We start from the raw sequence: 15464 nt of genomic DNA, 5'->3' as shown, positions 1-15464 counted from the left end.
TAGTCTATAGTCTAGTCTATAGTCTAGTCTATAGTCTAGTCTACAGTCTAGTCTATAGTCTAGTCTATAGTCTAGTCTATAGTCTAGTTTATAGTCTAGTCTATAGTCAATCTATAGTCTAGTCTATAGTCAATATATAGTCTAGTCTATATTTTAGTCTTTAGTCTAGTCTATAGAGTAGAGAAGAATATACTAGAGTAAAATCCATTTGTAATTTCAATTTATTACTACTTTAAAAAGAACATATTTATGAATACATCTTTAATTATGTCAAATTTTATCTGGAAAACTTAACAGTTTTCTCACACATTTCGAGTAGGAAAGAAACAGAAGCCGTCACTTTAAAAACTATTAAGATCACTTTCAAGTATTACAAAATTATTTTTTAAAAGAATTTCTTATTCTTTTCAAAAATTTCCATTTACCACTTTTAATATATTAAAGAAAAAACTGTCTGCAATAAAATATCGAACTTTTAAACTTTTCATCTCAAAATCTGTTAAAAATGTTTTATATTATATATGGTTCATCCCTTTAAGATATGTTTCTAAAGATCAAATAAAAATAAAATGTATTATCACAATGTCTAAAAAGATACAATGTAATATATACAACAATCTCCAATTCATATGCATTTCAAAAGTTTATCATATAAAAGTTGTTTTCTTAGTGTCTCATCTTTTGAAGTAGATAGACAACATAGCACTTTATGAAAGGTTTTTCTATTTCATACATAAATCATGCAGCATCTTAATTCTATATGTTGGGGTTAAAGAAAAAAATTAAATTTCATTTACATTTAAAATTGCCAAGCATTCATACTTTGTACAATTGTGGCGAATTGTCAACGGTAATGGAATCAAAACATCTTGCATAAATAATATTTAACAGGGTGTAGTCTACTTGAAATCTTTTTTAATTAACAAATACACATATACATTTTTAAATTTATAAAAAAAAATAACAACTGAATTTCTGTAATTTCCCATTTAATTTCATTTAACAAATCCTCTGCTGCAACCAGTTTAACCTTTTCAACTTTTTTGTTAAGCAACCTTTAAAAATTGGTTTTTATAATTCAACACCAAAGTAACTTTCCAACACTTTTTTGTGTTACAGAGAGCTTTAACTAATTTTCCATAAAGTCTGTCAGTCAGTCAACCAACCAGACATACTACTTGGTGGAGATCTTTTGGCATTTAGTATTTGGTGGTACATATGTATGTACGAAGTACATTTTAAGCCATTACCAACTAAATATAATAGTTATTTGTATTATTATGTCTGAGTAAGAGTATTTATGAGTACTTAGTTTGACGTTCGTTTTGTATTGTTTTATTCAGATTCGCTTCACTTTCAAAATAAACCTACTTAACCACTAGCCTTTTTCAACTCGATACACCTGATATTTTTATTTGTACTCATATTTCAATTTTAAGTAGCCGACTACTTACTAGCTGGCAGCTATTCTTTTCTGTTTTACATTTTTAAATTTTTTTTGTTTAATTTTCTTTTTATTTGTCATACTTTTAAAATGTTTAAATGAAAATTATTAAATACTACTACATTTTTTAATAAAAATAAAATTATAAGAATTGCAAGTTTTTCTTTTATATTACCACCAAAGAAGTACAAATCATCATAATTAAAATTCTTAAATTTCAAAACAACTTTCGCAGCTTATGAAAAATGTGATGTTGTCAAAAACACTATAAGATATTAGTTTAAAGGCGCTTAACAAGATTTTATATTTTAGAATTCTTATAAAAATATCAAATATATAGTCCAGTCTATAGTATAGTCTATAGTTTAATCTGGAGTATAATCTATAGTCTAGTCTATAGTCTAGTCTATAGTCTAGTCTATAATCTAGTCTATAGTCTAGCCTATAGTCTAGTCTATAGTCTAGTCTATAGTCTAGTCTATAGTCTAGTCTATAGTCTAGTCTATAGTCTAGTCTATAGTCTAGTCTACAGTCTAGTCTATAGTCTAGTCTATAGTCTACTCTGTAGTCTAGTCTATAGTCTAGTCTAGTCAAGTTTATAGTCTTGACTATAATCGTTTAGTTTAGAGTCTAATCTATAGTTTCGAATCCAGACTATAGTCTTGGTCCATAATTCAACACTACGAAGTGTATTTTTTATTAGCTATTTAGCTTAAAAAAAATTCACATACTGATACTACCACATACCTAAACGACAGTCAGTGTGTCGAAATGATGGGTCAGTCGGTTACTTGTCTTACTATCTGTCCGTTCGTTTGAACGTATGTATGTATTTGTTAGTGTTTTTTTCCGTATGGGTGACACACAAGTAGATTATTTGTTAAAACGTTTTGTTATACTTGCAAGCAATTAAAAGAAATACATTTCTTTTTATTACTTCAAAACATTTAAGACAAGATTTAAAAATTTTTTAAATGAAAAGAAAAGACAGCAAGAATTTCAAGACTTAGCTAAAGTTATAAAAATAAAAACGCAATCATAAGCATATATAAGAAGTATGAAATAAAAAAACACCATAAAAGGGGATTTCAAATTAAAGTTTTAAATAGTAATAAACGTTATAAAATTCATGCAGTTTTTAAAGAAAACTGACTGTGTAAGAAAAAAATGCTTTAAGATCTAATAATTATTTCTGATTGAATGTATCGAAGTAAATTTAATTTTTTTTTATAAAGTTTAAATTATTTAAATTATAATCGTCTTTGGTATTTTAATAAACTTGATTTTATATATTAAAAATAGAAATAAATTAACTTTTTTATAAAAAAACATAGAGTTATTCCAAACTATAACAGTTTTTGTTAGAAACCATTAAATTTTGAAACTTAAAACTTGTTTTGCATCTACTGCTATTAATTTGTTCGCAAATATTTAATTATGCAAAATTATTCACTACCACTTTTACTCTTTTCTTTTTTAATTTAACTATTTAAAAAATATTATAGTTTTGAAATTATATATTAACCGCAATATTCTAGATTATTAGTAAATTGTAAAGGATAAAGTTTCAATAGTAATTAGAAAAATCTATAAATTTGAATCTAATAAACAGTTTATTTGAAAAATAATAAAGTAATAATTATAAAAAACTTTGTGAGTTAAAATAAAATTATTTTTTTGTAATAAAGATTTTTAACCTTTTTGATTTTATATGCTTTAAAATACTTACAAGAACTAAAAGATTAAACATTTTCACAATCTCCACACCTTTGGCTGTACTCTGTGTGGTAGGTTGTAGTGAAGTGGATTCTGTACCCACTGACATTTTTAACAACATTCAATACTAAATACATCCATACAACATAAAACATTACGTCATTTTATTTTGGAAGAGTATTATAAAAAAAAACTCAATTCAAACTTGTTTTTAATCATTTAATGCTAAATTCCTGCCTGAAGAGTTTTAAAATGATCTAAAATAAAATCAAAATAAAATAAAAATCTATTAAAAATATCCAAATATAAAAATAGTTATAAAATTTGTTAAAAGCTATTAACAAGAAATTCAAGACACATTTCATTTTGTTTTTTTTTTTTTTTTTGTATTTCCTTTCGAGCAATTGTTTCGTTTAATAAAATTAAATAATTGAAGTAGAGAACTAATTTTATGTTATTGAATGAGTTCGGGCCACAAAATATTGACGACTTTCAAACTACACCTCCATTTAACAATACAAAAGGGTAACTTTAGACCAGACTATAGACTAGATTATAGACTAGACTATAGACTAGACTATAGACTGGACTATAGACTAGACTATAGACTAGACTATAGACTAGACTATAGACTAGACTATAGACTAGACTATAGACTAGACTATAGACTAGACTATAGACTAGACTATAGACTAGACTATAGACTAGACTATAGACTAGACTATAGACTAGACTATAGACTAGACTATAGACTAGACTATAGACTAGACTATATACTAGACTACAGTCCACTTCGGTAGTTTTAAAAAGTACATGTAAATAATTCCAAAATTGAAGAATTGATTGCATCTTAATATGCATATAAATGCACATTATCATTATAGTTTTTGTTAATTAATATCAGACATCATAAAGACATTATGCGTAATTTTAAAATAAATTATTTTCAGAATTTTAAATTACAAAATAAATTTTAAAATTTAAATAGCAATGCATTAAATAACTCTAAAACATGATACAATGTTTATAAGACTAGACACAGCTAATTAAAGAAAATGAAAAATTATACATTTATATGGTAGACAGTGAAACACGTAAGACTTCATACAACATTAAATAAAAAAATATATACACGTGATGAACACTTTAATATGTAAATGACGCACAGAACTCACGTACGAAATAAGTTAATAAATGACTAACGTCACAATTTCTTCCAGTTTCTATTTTTCAATTATCAAAGTCAAGCAATAAACATATGTTTGTAATTGTTTTAATAGTTTTTAACTATATAGTTCATGTAGTCATACCAATGTAGTCCTCGTTAACACATAAGTTTTTTGATTTTATGGGTTACTAAAATGAAACTTCGCCGATAGAGGGACGACTCACTATTTACAAAACTACAATTTCTTGTGTAATTGGCCTAATGTTTGAATTTTCCGCCAACTATATTCGTTTGTTATGGCTTGATTTTTCTCCATTAAATTTAATGAATACGGGGTAACGTCTAAATAATAAACGAATGTAGTTGTTTCCATTCATCCATACACATATGCCTTCGTCTTTATGTGAATACTCGATTACTTGAACATTCACATCAAGTAAATGTCATTCATTCAAGTATTACAGCATGATGGTGATTATGATGATGATTATAAAGGAGGAAGAAAACAAATAAAAATACTCATAAAAGTTGCAAAAAAATTGTTTGTATTATTAAAATTATATACATAGTTTATTAATATGTTGAGCTGGTTGCTCCTCTTTGGATAACTAGTTTCTATGGGAAACTTGTTGCCATCTGTCAAGAGGTGATAGGTATGTACATATGTGTAAAATAGTGAATTTAAGTTTTTATTTATAATTTAGTTTGAAACTGGTTGAAAACCTTTGCAAAGTGTTTGTTGAAAATAAGCAGATAATAAATGAAAACTAAATGATAAACGTTTTCCAGGCTTTTTTAAGGAAAAAATAGAAAACATTATTTTTCAAATAAACCTAGACACGTTCTTAGAGTCAAAACTTTTCTAAAACAAAATTCAATAAAATTCTATTTCTAGAAATCAATCTCTAACGTTAGATTTTTTGATTTTATTACTTTTCTTTAATTAAATTTTATGTTATGTTTTGCATTTTTAATTTATTTAAAAGTTTTGTTTTTATTTAACCGCAAAGCATATCTACAAGTACATTTTATGGAAGATATTTCAAAATGTATCTTCACATTAAATGGCTGCTGTTACTGTCTTTTTTTTTTTTTTGTTATGGAAATAACCTGACACTAATTTGCAAAACATTAAATTATTCAATAATTTTATTTGTGTATATTGTATGTATTTTTTGTGTGTTTTTTATTTTTTATTTATTTTTGTTTTGTAAAGAATTGCCTTTAACGAATCTCATCAAATTTAATTTATTTATATAGCGTGACTGACTGACTTACTGATTTAACAAATAATAAATAAATTTTAGTGCACATAAAATCACAATAATATAAAAAAGAGATTTATTAACAAAAAAAGTTTTTTTGTTTATTTTTTAATTATAAAATAACATCATGTATGCCAAAAAGCATATTTTCAGTAGCAAAAATTTGCGAATCTGGAATAAATTTGATTTGAAATATATTTCGTATTTAGGGGAGTTGAGAGGGCTGACATAAAAACAATATGTTCATGTCTTTGTTGCAATATTTGAAACATTAAATCGGATAAAAATGATTACTATTCGTCAAAGTTTTTAGGTCCAAATTAATTTAGGCAAATAATAGTTTAGTTCTTGAAAATAACTCTTTAAACATGGAATTATTACATTTACAACAGGTCTTTGTTCAATTTATACTATCTTCTATGCTTAGGCTATTTCCAGCACCTTTTTAGAAGTTAACTTAATTTTAAATTTCATAATTAATTTATACATAATTCATTTTATAAACAGCCTTAAAAGTAGAAATTGATTTTTATATAAATAGAAAAAAAACACTTAATGTGGTAAGTAAAATGACATAAATTCAATGAAAAGAATGACAAGGACAAAAAGGAGGAAAATGTTAATAGAAGTATAAACATTAAGAAAAATAGTCTTAATACAAACAACAATAATGAACAAAAACTAATACATCAGGCATGGAAAATTCAGTACTTTAGACCTTTTTCACGGTACACCGCGACTTACTGGGTACTTTCTTTAACTTATAAACCTTTCATAAGCTGCAGTCTAGTCTACTCTATAGTGTAGTCTGATCTATAGTCTTATCTATAGTCTAGTCTATAGTCTAGTATGTAGTCTATTCTATAGTCTAGTCTATAGTCCAGTTTATAGTCTAATATATAGTCTAATCTATAGTCTAGTCATTAGTCCAGTCTATGGTGCAGTTTATAGTATAGCTTATGATCTAGTCTATAGTCTAGTCTATAGTCTAGTCTTTTCTATAGTATAGACCATACTCTAGTCTAGTCTATAGTATAGTCCATAGTCTAGTCTATAGTCTAGTTTATAATCTAATCTATAGTCTATAGTCTAATCTATAGTATAAATTATAGTCTATGGTACATTCTATAATATAGCCTATGATCTAGTTCATAGTCTAGTTTATTATTTAGGCTATAGTCTAGTCTATTGTCCAGTCTATAGTATAGCCTCTAGACTATAGGCTAGCCTGTAATAATGTATATAGTCTAGTCTATTCTAAACTCAAGTCTTTAATATAGTCTATAGTCTAGTCTATTCTAAAATCTAGTAGATAGTCTATTCTAAAGTCTAGTCTTTAGCCTAGTCTATAGTCAAGCCTATGGCTCAGTCAATAGTCTAGAGTCTAGTCTATAGTCTAGTCTATAGTCTATTCTATTGTATATTCTATTGTCTAGGCTATAGTCCTGTCTAGTTTGGTGTAAAACTTATAAGTGCAATTTTTGGTTTTAAGTTTGTACAATTTTAAAATTTAAATTTTCCATGCCTGCCTTATACATTAAAGCGACAGCTAACGACAAAAAACAGGCTTTCACTTTCATAACAAATTTGTGGCATATAAAAGTGAGAACTTTAGTTGCCGCTAGCTGTTTCTATAGAGGAAAAAATTACATGCCACATTCAGAAAGGAAATATTTAAATGATAAAAACAACAAGTAAAAAACCTTGTAACCATGTAAGGGGCTGTTTTAAGTGACTCAATTTTGAATCATCTATAAAGAAAAACACAAACAAAACAAAAGACGTCTCAAGCCGTTGTGTGCAAAAAAATTATTATTATAATAATTTGTTATCAAAAAAAATGTCATGGAAAAAAAGGAATTTATAAATAAAACGCCTAAATAAGTAGAAATTTTACACCAGAAAATAATAAAAACAATGATTAAAGAGTAAAAAAATTTACAACAAGTAGTAATGAAATCCAAGCAAATGAATCGAGAAATATTAAAAATATTTAATAACACCACATATATAGTAAAATTACTGAAAAAATATAAACATTTAAAACTCAATTATGCAAATTTTTATTTAAAGAAATATAACAAAAATGTTTTATAACATTTTAAACACTTTATAAATTGTAAATTTTTGCATAATAAAGTTTTCACTTTAACTAACCATAAAAGGAAATTTAATAAAATTTTCTATTTAAAGAATGAAAGAAAGAACAATGACTCATTCCAACATTACCCATTTTTCGCTACCAGTATTACGATGCTGTTTGTTTGTTGGATATTTCATCTGATATAATTTTCCAAATTAAGTTGATGATGTTAAATGCATGTTTAGCGTTTTTTTACAATAAAAAAGAATGAAAGGTAAAGATTAATTTAATAATAATATATATGTAAATGTTATGGTTAATACAAAATTATTATCATTAACAGCAGTTTTAAATAGCAACAACTAATTAAATAAGCTCATATCAAAAATATTTTACTTTAGTTTGGCTTGTGTTATAACTTAGTTTGCCAAGTCAGTTAAATTAATTACCAAGTAAATGTGTAGATAGATAGAAGATATAAATCAGTTTAAAAGCAATATTTTCACCAGGTGAAATTTGTTTTTTTTACAATTTCACACATGAGCAAAAGAAATTGGAGTAATAAGTAAACACTGAAAAAATATAAAATTATATGATTGATCATGTTAAATTTTTATAAAGTTTTAAAGGGAGGGGGCTGATTTTGTTTGCAACCTAAACAAGTTGAAAGTTTTTAGCAATTCAACACTTAACGGTTGACAAACTTTATTTATCTTGTTTACCACATTGTTTACAAGTCACACACAAAAGGACCTAGGGAAATGCTTCAAACGTCGATGGACAAATATTGTTTAAAAACGTCATAAAAATATAAGAGTTGACATATAAGAAGAAGATCGATTGGCAATAACTCAGGCCAAATTTTTCCTTCACATTAAGTTTTCAAGATATGGTGTCCTAAAATTTAAAAAGATATGTCTTATACGCTTTAAAGTTTGCATGAATATAACATAAGACAAATAAAATTTATATTTACAGTGATACAGGCCAACTAAATTTTAAAATGTAGAATCCGGACCTCGAAATTCTGCTTTTTTAGGATAACTCATAAAATTTCATAAATTAAAGTTTTCGCCCATATTTGAGATGTTTAATACAACGAGGAGACATCTTTTTTATAAAAGTTAATATGTCATTTGAAAGTCTAATCTTTCAACTTATAAATAAAGGCCTTCCCTCTAATATATAGTTTTTCTGCTTAAAGATATATTTTTATAAAAGTTATAATATCAACTGAAACTCTAATTTTACAACTTTAAGACTAAGGCCTTACCTCTAATATATAGTTTTCCTTCTTAGAGATATCTTAATCTAAAGCTTGAATTAACAGAATCTCACGAAATACAAGCGATCTTAAAACAACTCAAAACTGTTTAGAGATATCTTTATATAAAAGTTATAATATCAACTGAAAGTCTAATCTAACAACTTAAAATTAATATATGATTTTCCTTCTTAGAGATATCTTAATATAAAGTTTGAATTAACGAAATCTCCCAAAATACAAGCGATTTTAAAACAACTCAAAACTGTTTCAAGTTTTAGTCACAGATAACCATTATGAAATCGACAGAGTTATTTTACCTTAAACTAATAAAAATACATAAATAACTCGATCACACAATCGTTGTCATGCCGCCTGACGATTTTTCGCTTTGCTTTCATTATGTTTTAACCCACAAAAGTAATCACGTTTCAAAAACGTTAAAAATGTATATATTAAATACTAGAACGTTGTATTTAAAAAAACTATTATAAATTATAAACTTTAATACAAAAACATTAACCTTTATAAATTAAAACCAATTTTAAGCTTCATTTGCTTATTTATTATTGATATAACCGTTTTTAAACTAAAAGATTAAACGATTAACCGCAATTATAATAAATATTAAAAAAATATAAAACTACAAAAAAGTTTGTAAAGCCAAAACCATAAGAATAACATTAGAAAATAAACAGTAAAACTGCAATAAAAGGAAATAAAAGTTGACATTAAAAATATTTAAAAAAATAACAAGATGAGAAATGAAAATCATATTAATAGATAACCTTGAAAAAATGTTAAATGTTACTTAAAAATGTCATTTAACTTGATATAAGAATAAACAAATTTATGTTTAAACATAATTAATAAATATTCCAATAGTTCACGTTTAAATTTAAAACAACTAAAATAATAAAATTCGTCGAGTTCTTAAATAGTGTGTGGGTACTTTTATTAAAAATACAAATACTCAACACGTGGTTTGATTTATGGCAAGATAAAAAAAGTTGTGAATAAAGAAAGTTTGAGCAATACATTTGTTTTGTTTGTTTTTCAGTACCTGTCAGGTAGTTAAAAGACGTTGTTTAAGTTAAACAAACAATTGGATTTTTGTGTGTGTTTGCGTGTGTTTAGAATTTCCGCAAATGTAAATAAAACTGGAAAAGTATTTAAAGATTGTGACAAACCATTTCATGTAAAATATTTGATGGGTTTTCTTAATTACTTTTTTAAACTGGAGAATATTGTTATGAAATATGGGGAATTTTAAAAGTTTTTAAAATTTCTTACAGCAAAATTTGGTAAAACAGAAATTTAGGGGAATTTGAAGTAAATTTTTTATTCTTTTACTGACCTAGATCACTCTCAATATAAGAAACTAAATATTTCTTGAACTTTGACACCAAGTAGTCCTATTGAATAGAAGTAAACATTACGGGAAGAGGGGTCTTGAACAACCCTGATGGGCAATTCTATGTGTTCTTTAATTAATATTCTATGTATGAGACTATGTACTAGTATAAAAGCTATCCGAGTGGCTGTTCTAATTAATATTATATGAACTAATCTTTGTTATGATTAGGTTATGGACTATTATATAGTCTTTGATCTAGTGTACGAACTAATATTCTTACTAGTCTATGGACTAGTCTTCGTTCTTATCTGTGGACTCGCCTATGGAAAATTCTATAGGCTATACAGTTATATATTTTATGGAAGAGTCTATGGACTAGTCTAATGGCTAGCCTATTATGTTTAATATGGATATGGACTAATCTATAGATTACTGTTGACTAGTCAAATTTATGGATCAGGTTATGAACTATTATATAGTCTCTGATCTCGTATACGAACTAATATTCTTACTAGTCTATGGACTTGTCTACGTACTAATCTGTGGACTAGCCTATGGACAATTATATAGGCTATTCGATTATATACGTTATGAACTAGTCGATTACTCTTTTGTGGAAGAGTCTATGGACTAATCTAATGGCTAGAATATTCTGTTTAATAGTCTATAAACTAATCTTCGTAATAGTTTCTGGACTAATATATAGATTACTATTGACTATTAGATTTTTTGGATCAAGTTATGAACTATTATATAGTCTTTGATCTAGTATATAAACTAATATTCTTACTTGTCTATGGAATATTCTACATGCCCAAATTTATGGACTAATCGTTTAGTATTCTATGGATGAATCTATGAACTAGTCTAATGCCTAGCCGACTGGTTATTCCATTTAATAATCTATAAACTAATTTTCGTACTAGTTTATGGTCTAGTTCATGCAGTATGGACTATGGATTACTAACTGTATTGACTAATCGTTTGCCTATTTCATGAATGAGGCTATGGACTATTATGGAAAGTACTTCAATGGAAAGTACTTAAAACTTATCTATTATTTAACGTCAAAAAGTAGTGAAAAAAGATCAAAAATACTAAATTATTCAAGCTTGCCGTTGTATTACTAGTTGAGTTTATCGATGCTTCGTTTTACACGAAAATTGTGTTTTTAGATCATTGGCATTAAATTTAATCTAACTAAACTTTTTTTTACAAAAATTCTTAATTATACTGTGACTTGCCCATATGTTGCAATCAATTTCTTTTGAAAAATTAAATGAAAACAATTCACCTTTTCGCTTAATGATATACAAATATTTATATTTTTACTCCGGTTTATTTAGTTTTTTTTTAACATATTATGATTATTATATTCTTAAAAATAAAACATATGTTTTAAACCAATATTATTTTGTTTTTTATTTTGTGCTTTCATACACAAAACGTGTGAAGTCTACTCATTCAATACGTCAGACAATGTATACACGTTTTATAAAGTAAAAAATATGTACAAACGATCATCTAGTGTTCATAAATGTTATTTTTGACCTTGTATTGGAGTGTTTATGTTGTTATTGCTGTTTTTTTAGTTGATCTTCTTGTTGTTGTTTTCTAGCGAATTATTTAAATGTTCATTTAATTAAAATTTATGGTCAAATAATTTTCCTCTTATTTGGTTGTTAAATGAGAATTTCTATAAATTTTATAAATTATAAACAAAAATCTTTTTTTTACACAAAAGAGTTTTTTAACAATAATATTGTTGTTTTCTTAAGAATTACTAATGTTTATAATTTACAAATTATTTTTTTTAATATTTATAATTAAAATTTGTTAAACAAAAAGGAACAATTATCAATAAAATTTTGAATAGGTAGCAGGGCTTTCTGAACAGTTTTCACTTTTATATAAATTTTTACCAAAAAACAGATACAACTTTTAAAACGTTAAAGGATAAAGTTTACAATTTTGTATGTAATTTTATAATTTTTTTTTTAAATTCTTATTGGGAAAACATCAATTTCCAAGATCTTTCAGCCCGTGTTGGCTAATATCGCCGACTACTATTTTAAAGTATGTATTTTTTTCAGCGAAAGTACGAAATTTTTATTCACTGTTTTAAAAAATCTATACAAAATCATATTTATAAACCATTTATAAAATAAAAATTTTGTTTGTGAATAAGGGGGTAAATGTTTATAAGTGTTTATTTAAAATTTACATTATTTATGTTTGGCATAATTCCAATATTTCTTTAAAGAAAACTAATAAAGATAATTTTAGAAAATAAAATAAAAATTATTCGAAATTATAAGTTTTTGGAAAAGCCCGCCAAATTGTTACGCCCAAAAAAGTATTGCAGTAAAACCATTAAAATGTACCAACTTAAGTTTGTTTTGAATATGTATAAATTGTGTAAAAAAATATACGCCAAAATAATAAAACAAACAATAAAATAAAATAAACTTTAATATTTATCTACAATTTCAAAAGGTTTGTTTACAAATAGTAAAACAATTTGTTAAAAATATTCAAATAATTTTTTACTTTAATTTAAAATTTCCGCCATGATTCACCATAAACTATGAAATTTAAAAACTAAATAAAATATTTAAAATTTTTCTAAACAAATTTTATAAAAATTTAAAATTTGTTTATATTCCCAAGGCGACTCATTATCTTGAGAGGTCATCTGATTATAATTTCTTCTTATATGTATCATGTATTTGTCAGTCATATATAGAATATAGAATAAAATTGTATGGTCAAGGTTATTCTGCTGCTGTATCTCCACATGAATATACAATATTTTTTATACAGAATAAAAACAAAATCAATTATAATACATATTAAAAACTAACAACATGTTTTGGGTATTATATGTAAGCAATTGCAATTTCAACCACAAACTGCAGACGCTGAATAGGTGTAAAAGTAAGAACTTATAACTTTTTATTATAGAAAATATGACTATAAACATTAAAAAGCTTGCAAAACTTCAATAGTATATTTGGTTACGTCGCACGATTTAAATTGAAATTCACAGTCACTGCTTTCAAATTAAGTTGTTAAAAAAAAGCTGTCAGTGCTTTCGAATTAAGTTGTTAAAAAAGCTAAAATATTTAATGCAAATTTAATCACTAAAAAAATAAACATTCTAATTTTGTTTATAAAACCGTAATAAACCAAGCCGGTACCAGGAAATCGTAAAATCAAACAAAAAAGCGGCCTTAACATTTATTATCACACTTTAAAGTCTTAATTTATGTCCATATATAAATAAAATAATACAATTTGTCGCTAGTCGTACTAATTGTAATTCATCTCTGCGTGTCAACAATTAATAAACTTTTTATTCTATCTGTATCTGTTTCTTTCTTTCCCATCTATTATACCTAGACGACTCTGGGAAATGTCATTGTTTGTTTATTTTGTGCTTTATACAATTTAATGTTTAATGATTTTTATTATTAACATTGGAAAGTTTTATTAAAAATTTAATTTTAAACTACAAACGGTATGTGACCGCTAGAAAAAATAACAACAAAAGTGCTCTTTAAAACGCCGCAGCATTTTTCGCACATTAATACATACATAAAACGTTGACAACTTGTTGATGTTTGAAAAATGACAATAATTTGTAAATTATTTTTTGTTGTTTTTTTTTTTGTTTATATTTGAATTTTTGGTTAACAAGACACAGATGTTAAATAATAAAAATAATAATAATAGAATTATCAAGTAGCTGCTGGCTATTTTTAAAATGAGTCAATATGTAATAATGTAAAATACTTAGAAGTTTGTTTGCTGTTAGTGGATTATTTGCTAATTGTAAACAAAATGTTGAAAATTTGTTGTTTAATTAAATCAATTACGTAATGGTTATAACAACTTTTTTTAAGGTGGCTTTTTGGAATGTTATAACCAGGGAAACCAAAATATGCAAATGCATGTTTTTTGTGGTGCGTCGTATGGACTCATGGATAAGATATTTCAGACCAATTTAAGAATTTTGGCATCGATTTGTTAGAGCATATTTTTGCATATTTTACCCATAAGAGCATAATTTTGCATGATTTGACTTTATTAGCATATTTAAGGCATATTTTCGAGTTTTTAGAGAATATTTTACTCTTTTAATGCATATTTTGATGTTTTCGCTTTTTTTCGTTTTTGTACATTTTCAAAACCTTATTTAAAAAAAATAATATTTAATTTTTTTATTTTTAACTTAAAAACTGCAAAAAATACATTACTCTCACGAAAACCAATGTTATAGTTTTTTGTTCAATAAGGCATTACATTTTAAATCAGACATAAAACCTATTACTTTTGATTTAATGAGACCAATCCATTTTTATAGTTTAAAAAACTAATTATTGGAATTTATGACAACACCGATTAAAATGTCAGTTTAGAAGCTATGAATACAATTGGTAGAAATGTGTCAAACTTTGTCGTTTGAAATATGTTTTTTGAACGTAAAACGGAATTCTATTAAACTAGTTCTTCAAACTATGAGATGAATCAATTATAAAAAATCTTGTAGGATGAAATATGACACTAAACATTTATTATTTCTTTACAATTTCTGTCTTTTTGAGCTTCTCAATGTTAAAAAATAATGAAAAATCTTATTTTTAGAGCATATTTTTTAAATTTTAAGAGTATATTTTGAGTTTTTTTACGGCGCTTAAAACACTTTTTTAGAGCATGTTTTCGGTTTTCCTTGTTATAACAAATGTTTTTCAATTTCTATATTTTTACAGAAAATTGCTATTGAAATCTAATGCATTTTAGACCATAGTCAAAACTAGAGTTAAAACAATAAACTAGACTCTAACCCAGATAATAATCTAGAGAACAACACAAACTATACTATAAATCTGTTTATAGGCTAAGCTATAGACTAGACTAAAGTCTATACAGACTGTAATCCAAATATTTTGAACTTTTGTTATTTTCCTTTTCCCTCATTTTAATGTTTTTGGTTTGGAAGGGCGTAGAATGTCCCTTTTTCCCTCCGTGGATCCGAGCCCGGTCCAGATAGAAAAGTATGGAATTATAAATAGGGTAGACAATATATAGTTCAAACCAGACAATTGACCATAGACAAGACTAACCTAAAATAGTCCACACTATAGAATAGACTTTAAACCGAACT

General features: G+C 25.7%; 1 protein-coding gene across 8 annotated transcripts in view; it reads right to left on the bottom strand.

The window, feature by feature from the left end:
- Positions 1–15464, bottom strand: part of LOC111680794 (dedicator of cytokinesis protein 9) — a 39155-nt gene that overhangs the window by 19953 nt on the left and 3738 nt on the right. For 5 of the 8 annotated variants that reach the window (XM_046945755.1, XM_046945735.1, XM_046945760.1 and 2 more), the window contains exon 3: positions 7823–7873. The exons of the other annotated variants lie outside the window; for them this stretch is intronic. In XM_046945755.1, the coding sequence (XP_046801711.1) occupies positions 7823–7873 (51 nt within the window). The remainder of the gene's footprint in view (positions 1–7822; positions 7874–15464) is intronic. 8 annotated transcript variants of the gene reach the window in all.

Source organism: Lucilia cuprina, chromosome 2 (assembly GCF_022045245.1).
Source record: "Lucilia cuprina isolate Lc7/37 chromosome 2, ASM2204524v1, whole genome shotgun sequence".
Classification (NCBI taxonomy): domain Eukaryota; kingdom Metazoa; phylum Arthropoda; class Insecta; order Diptera; family Calliphoridae; genus Lucilia; species Lucilia cuprina.
Note: the sequence above shows the minus strand (reverse complement) of the source record. Positions and strands in the feature narration are given on the sequence as shown.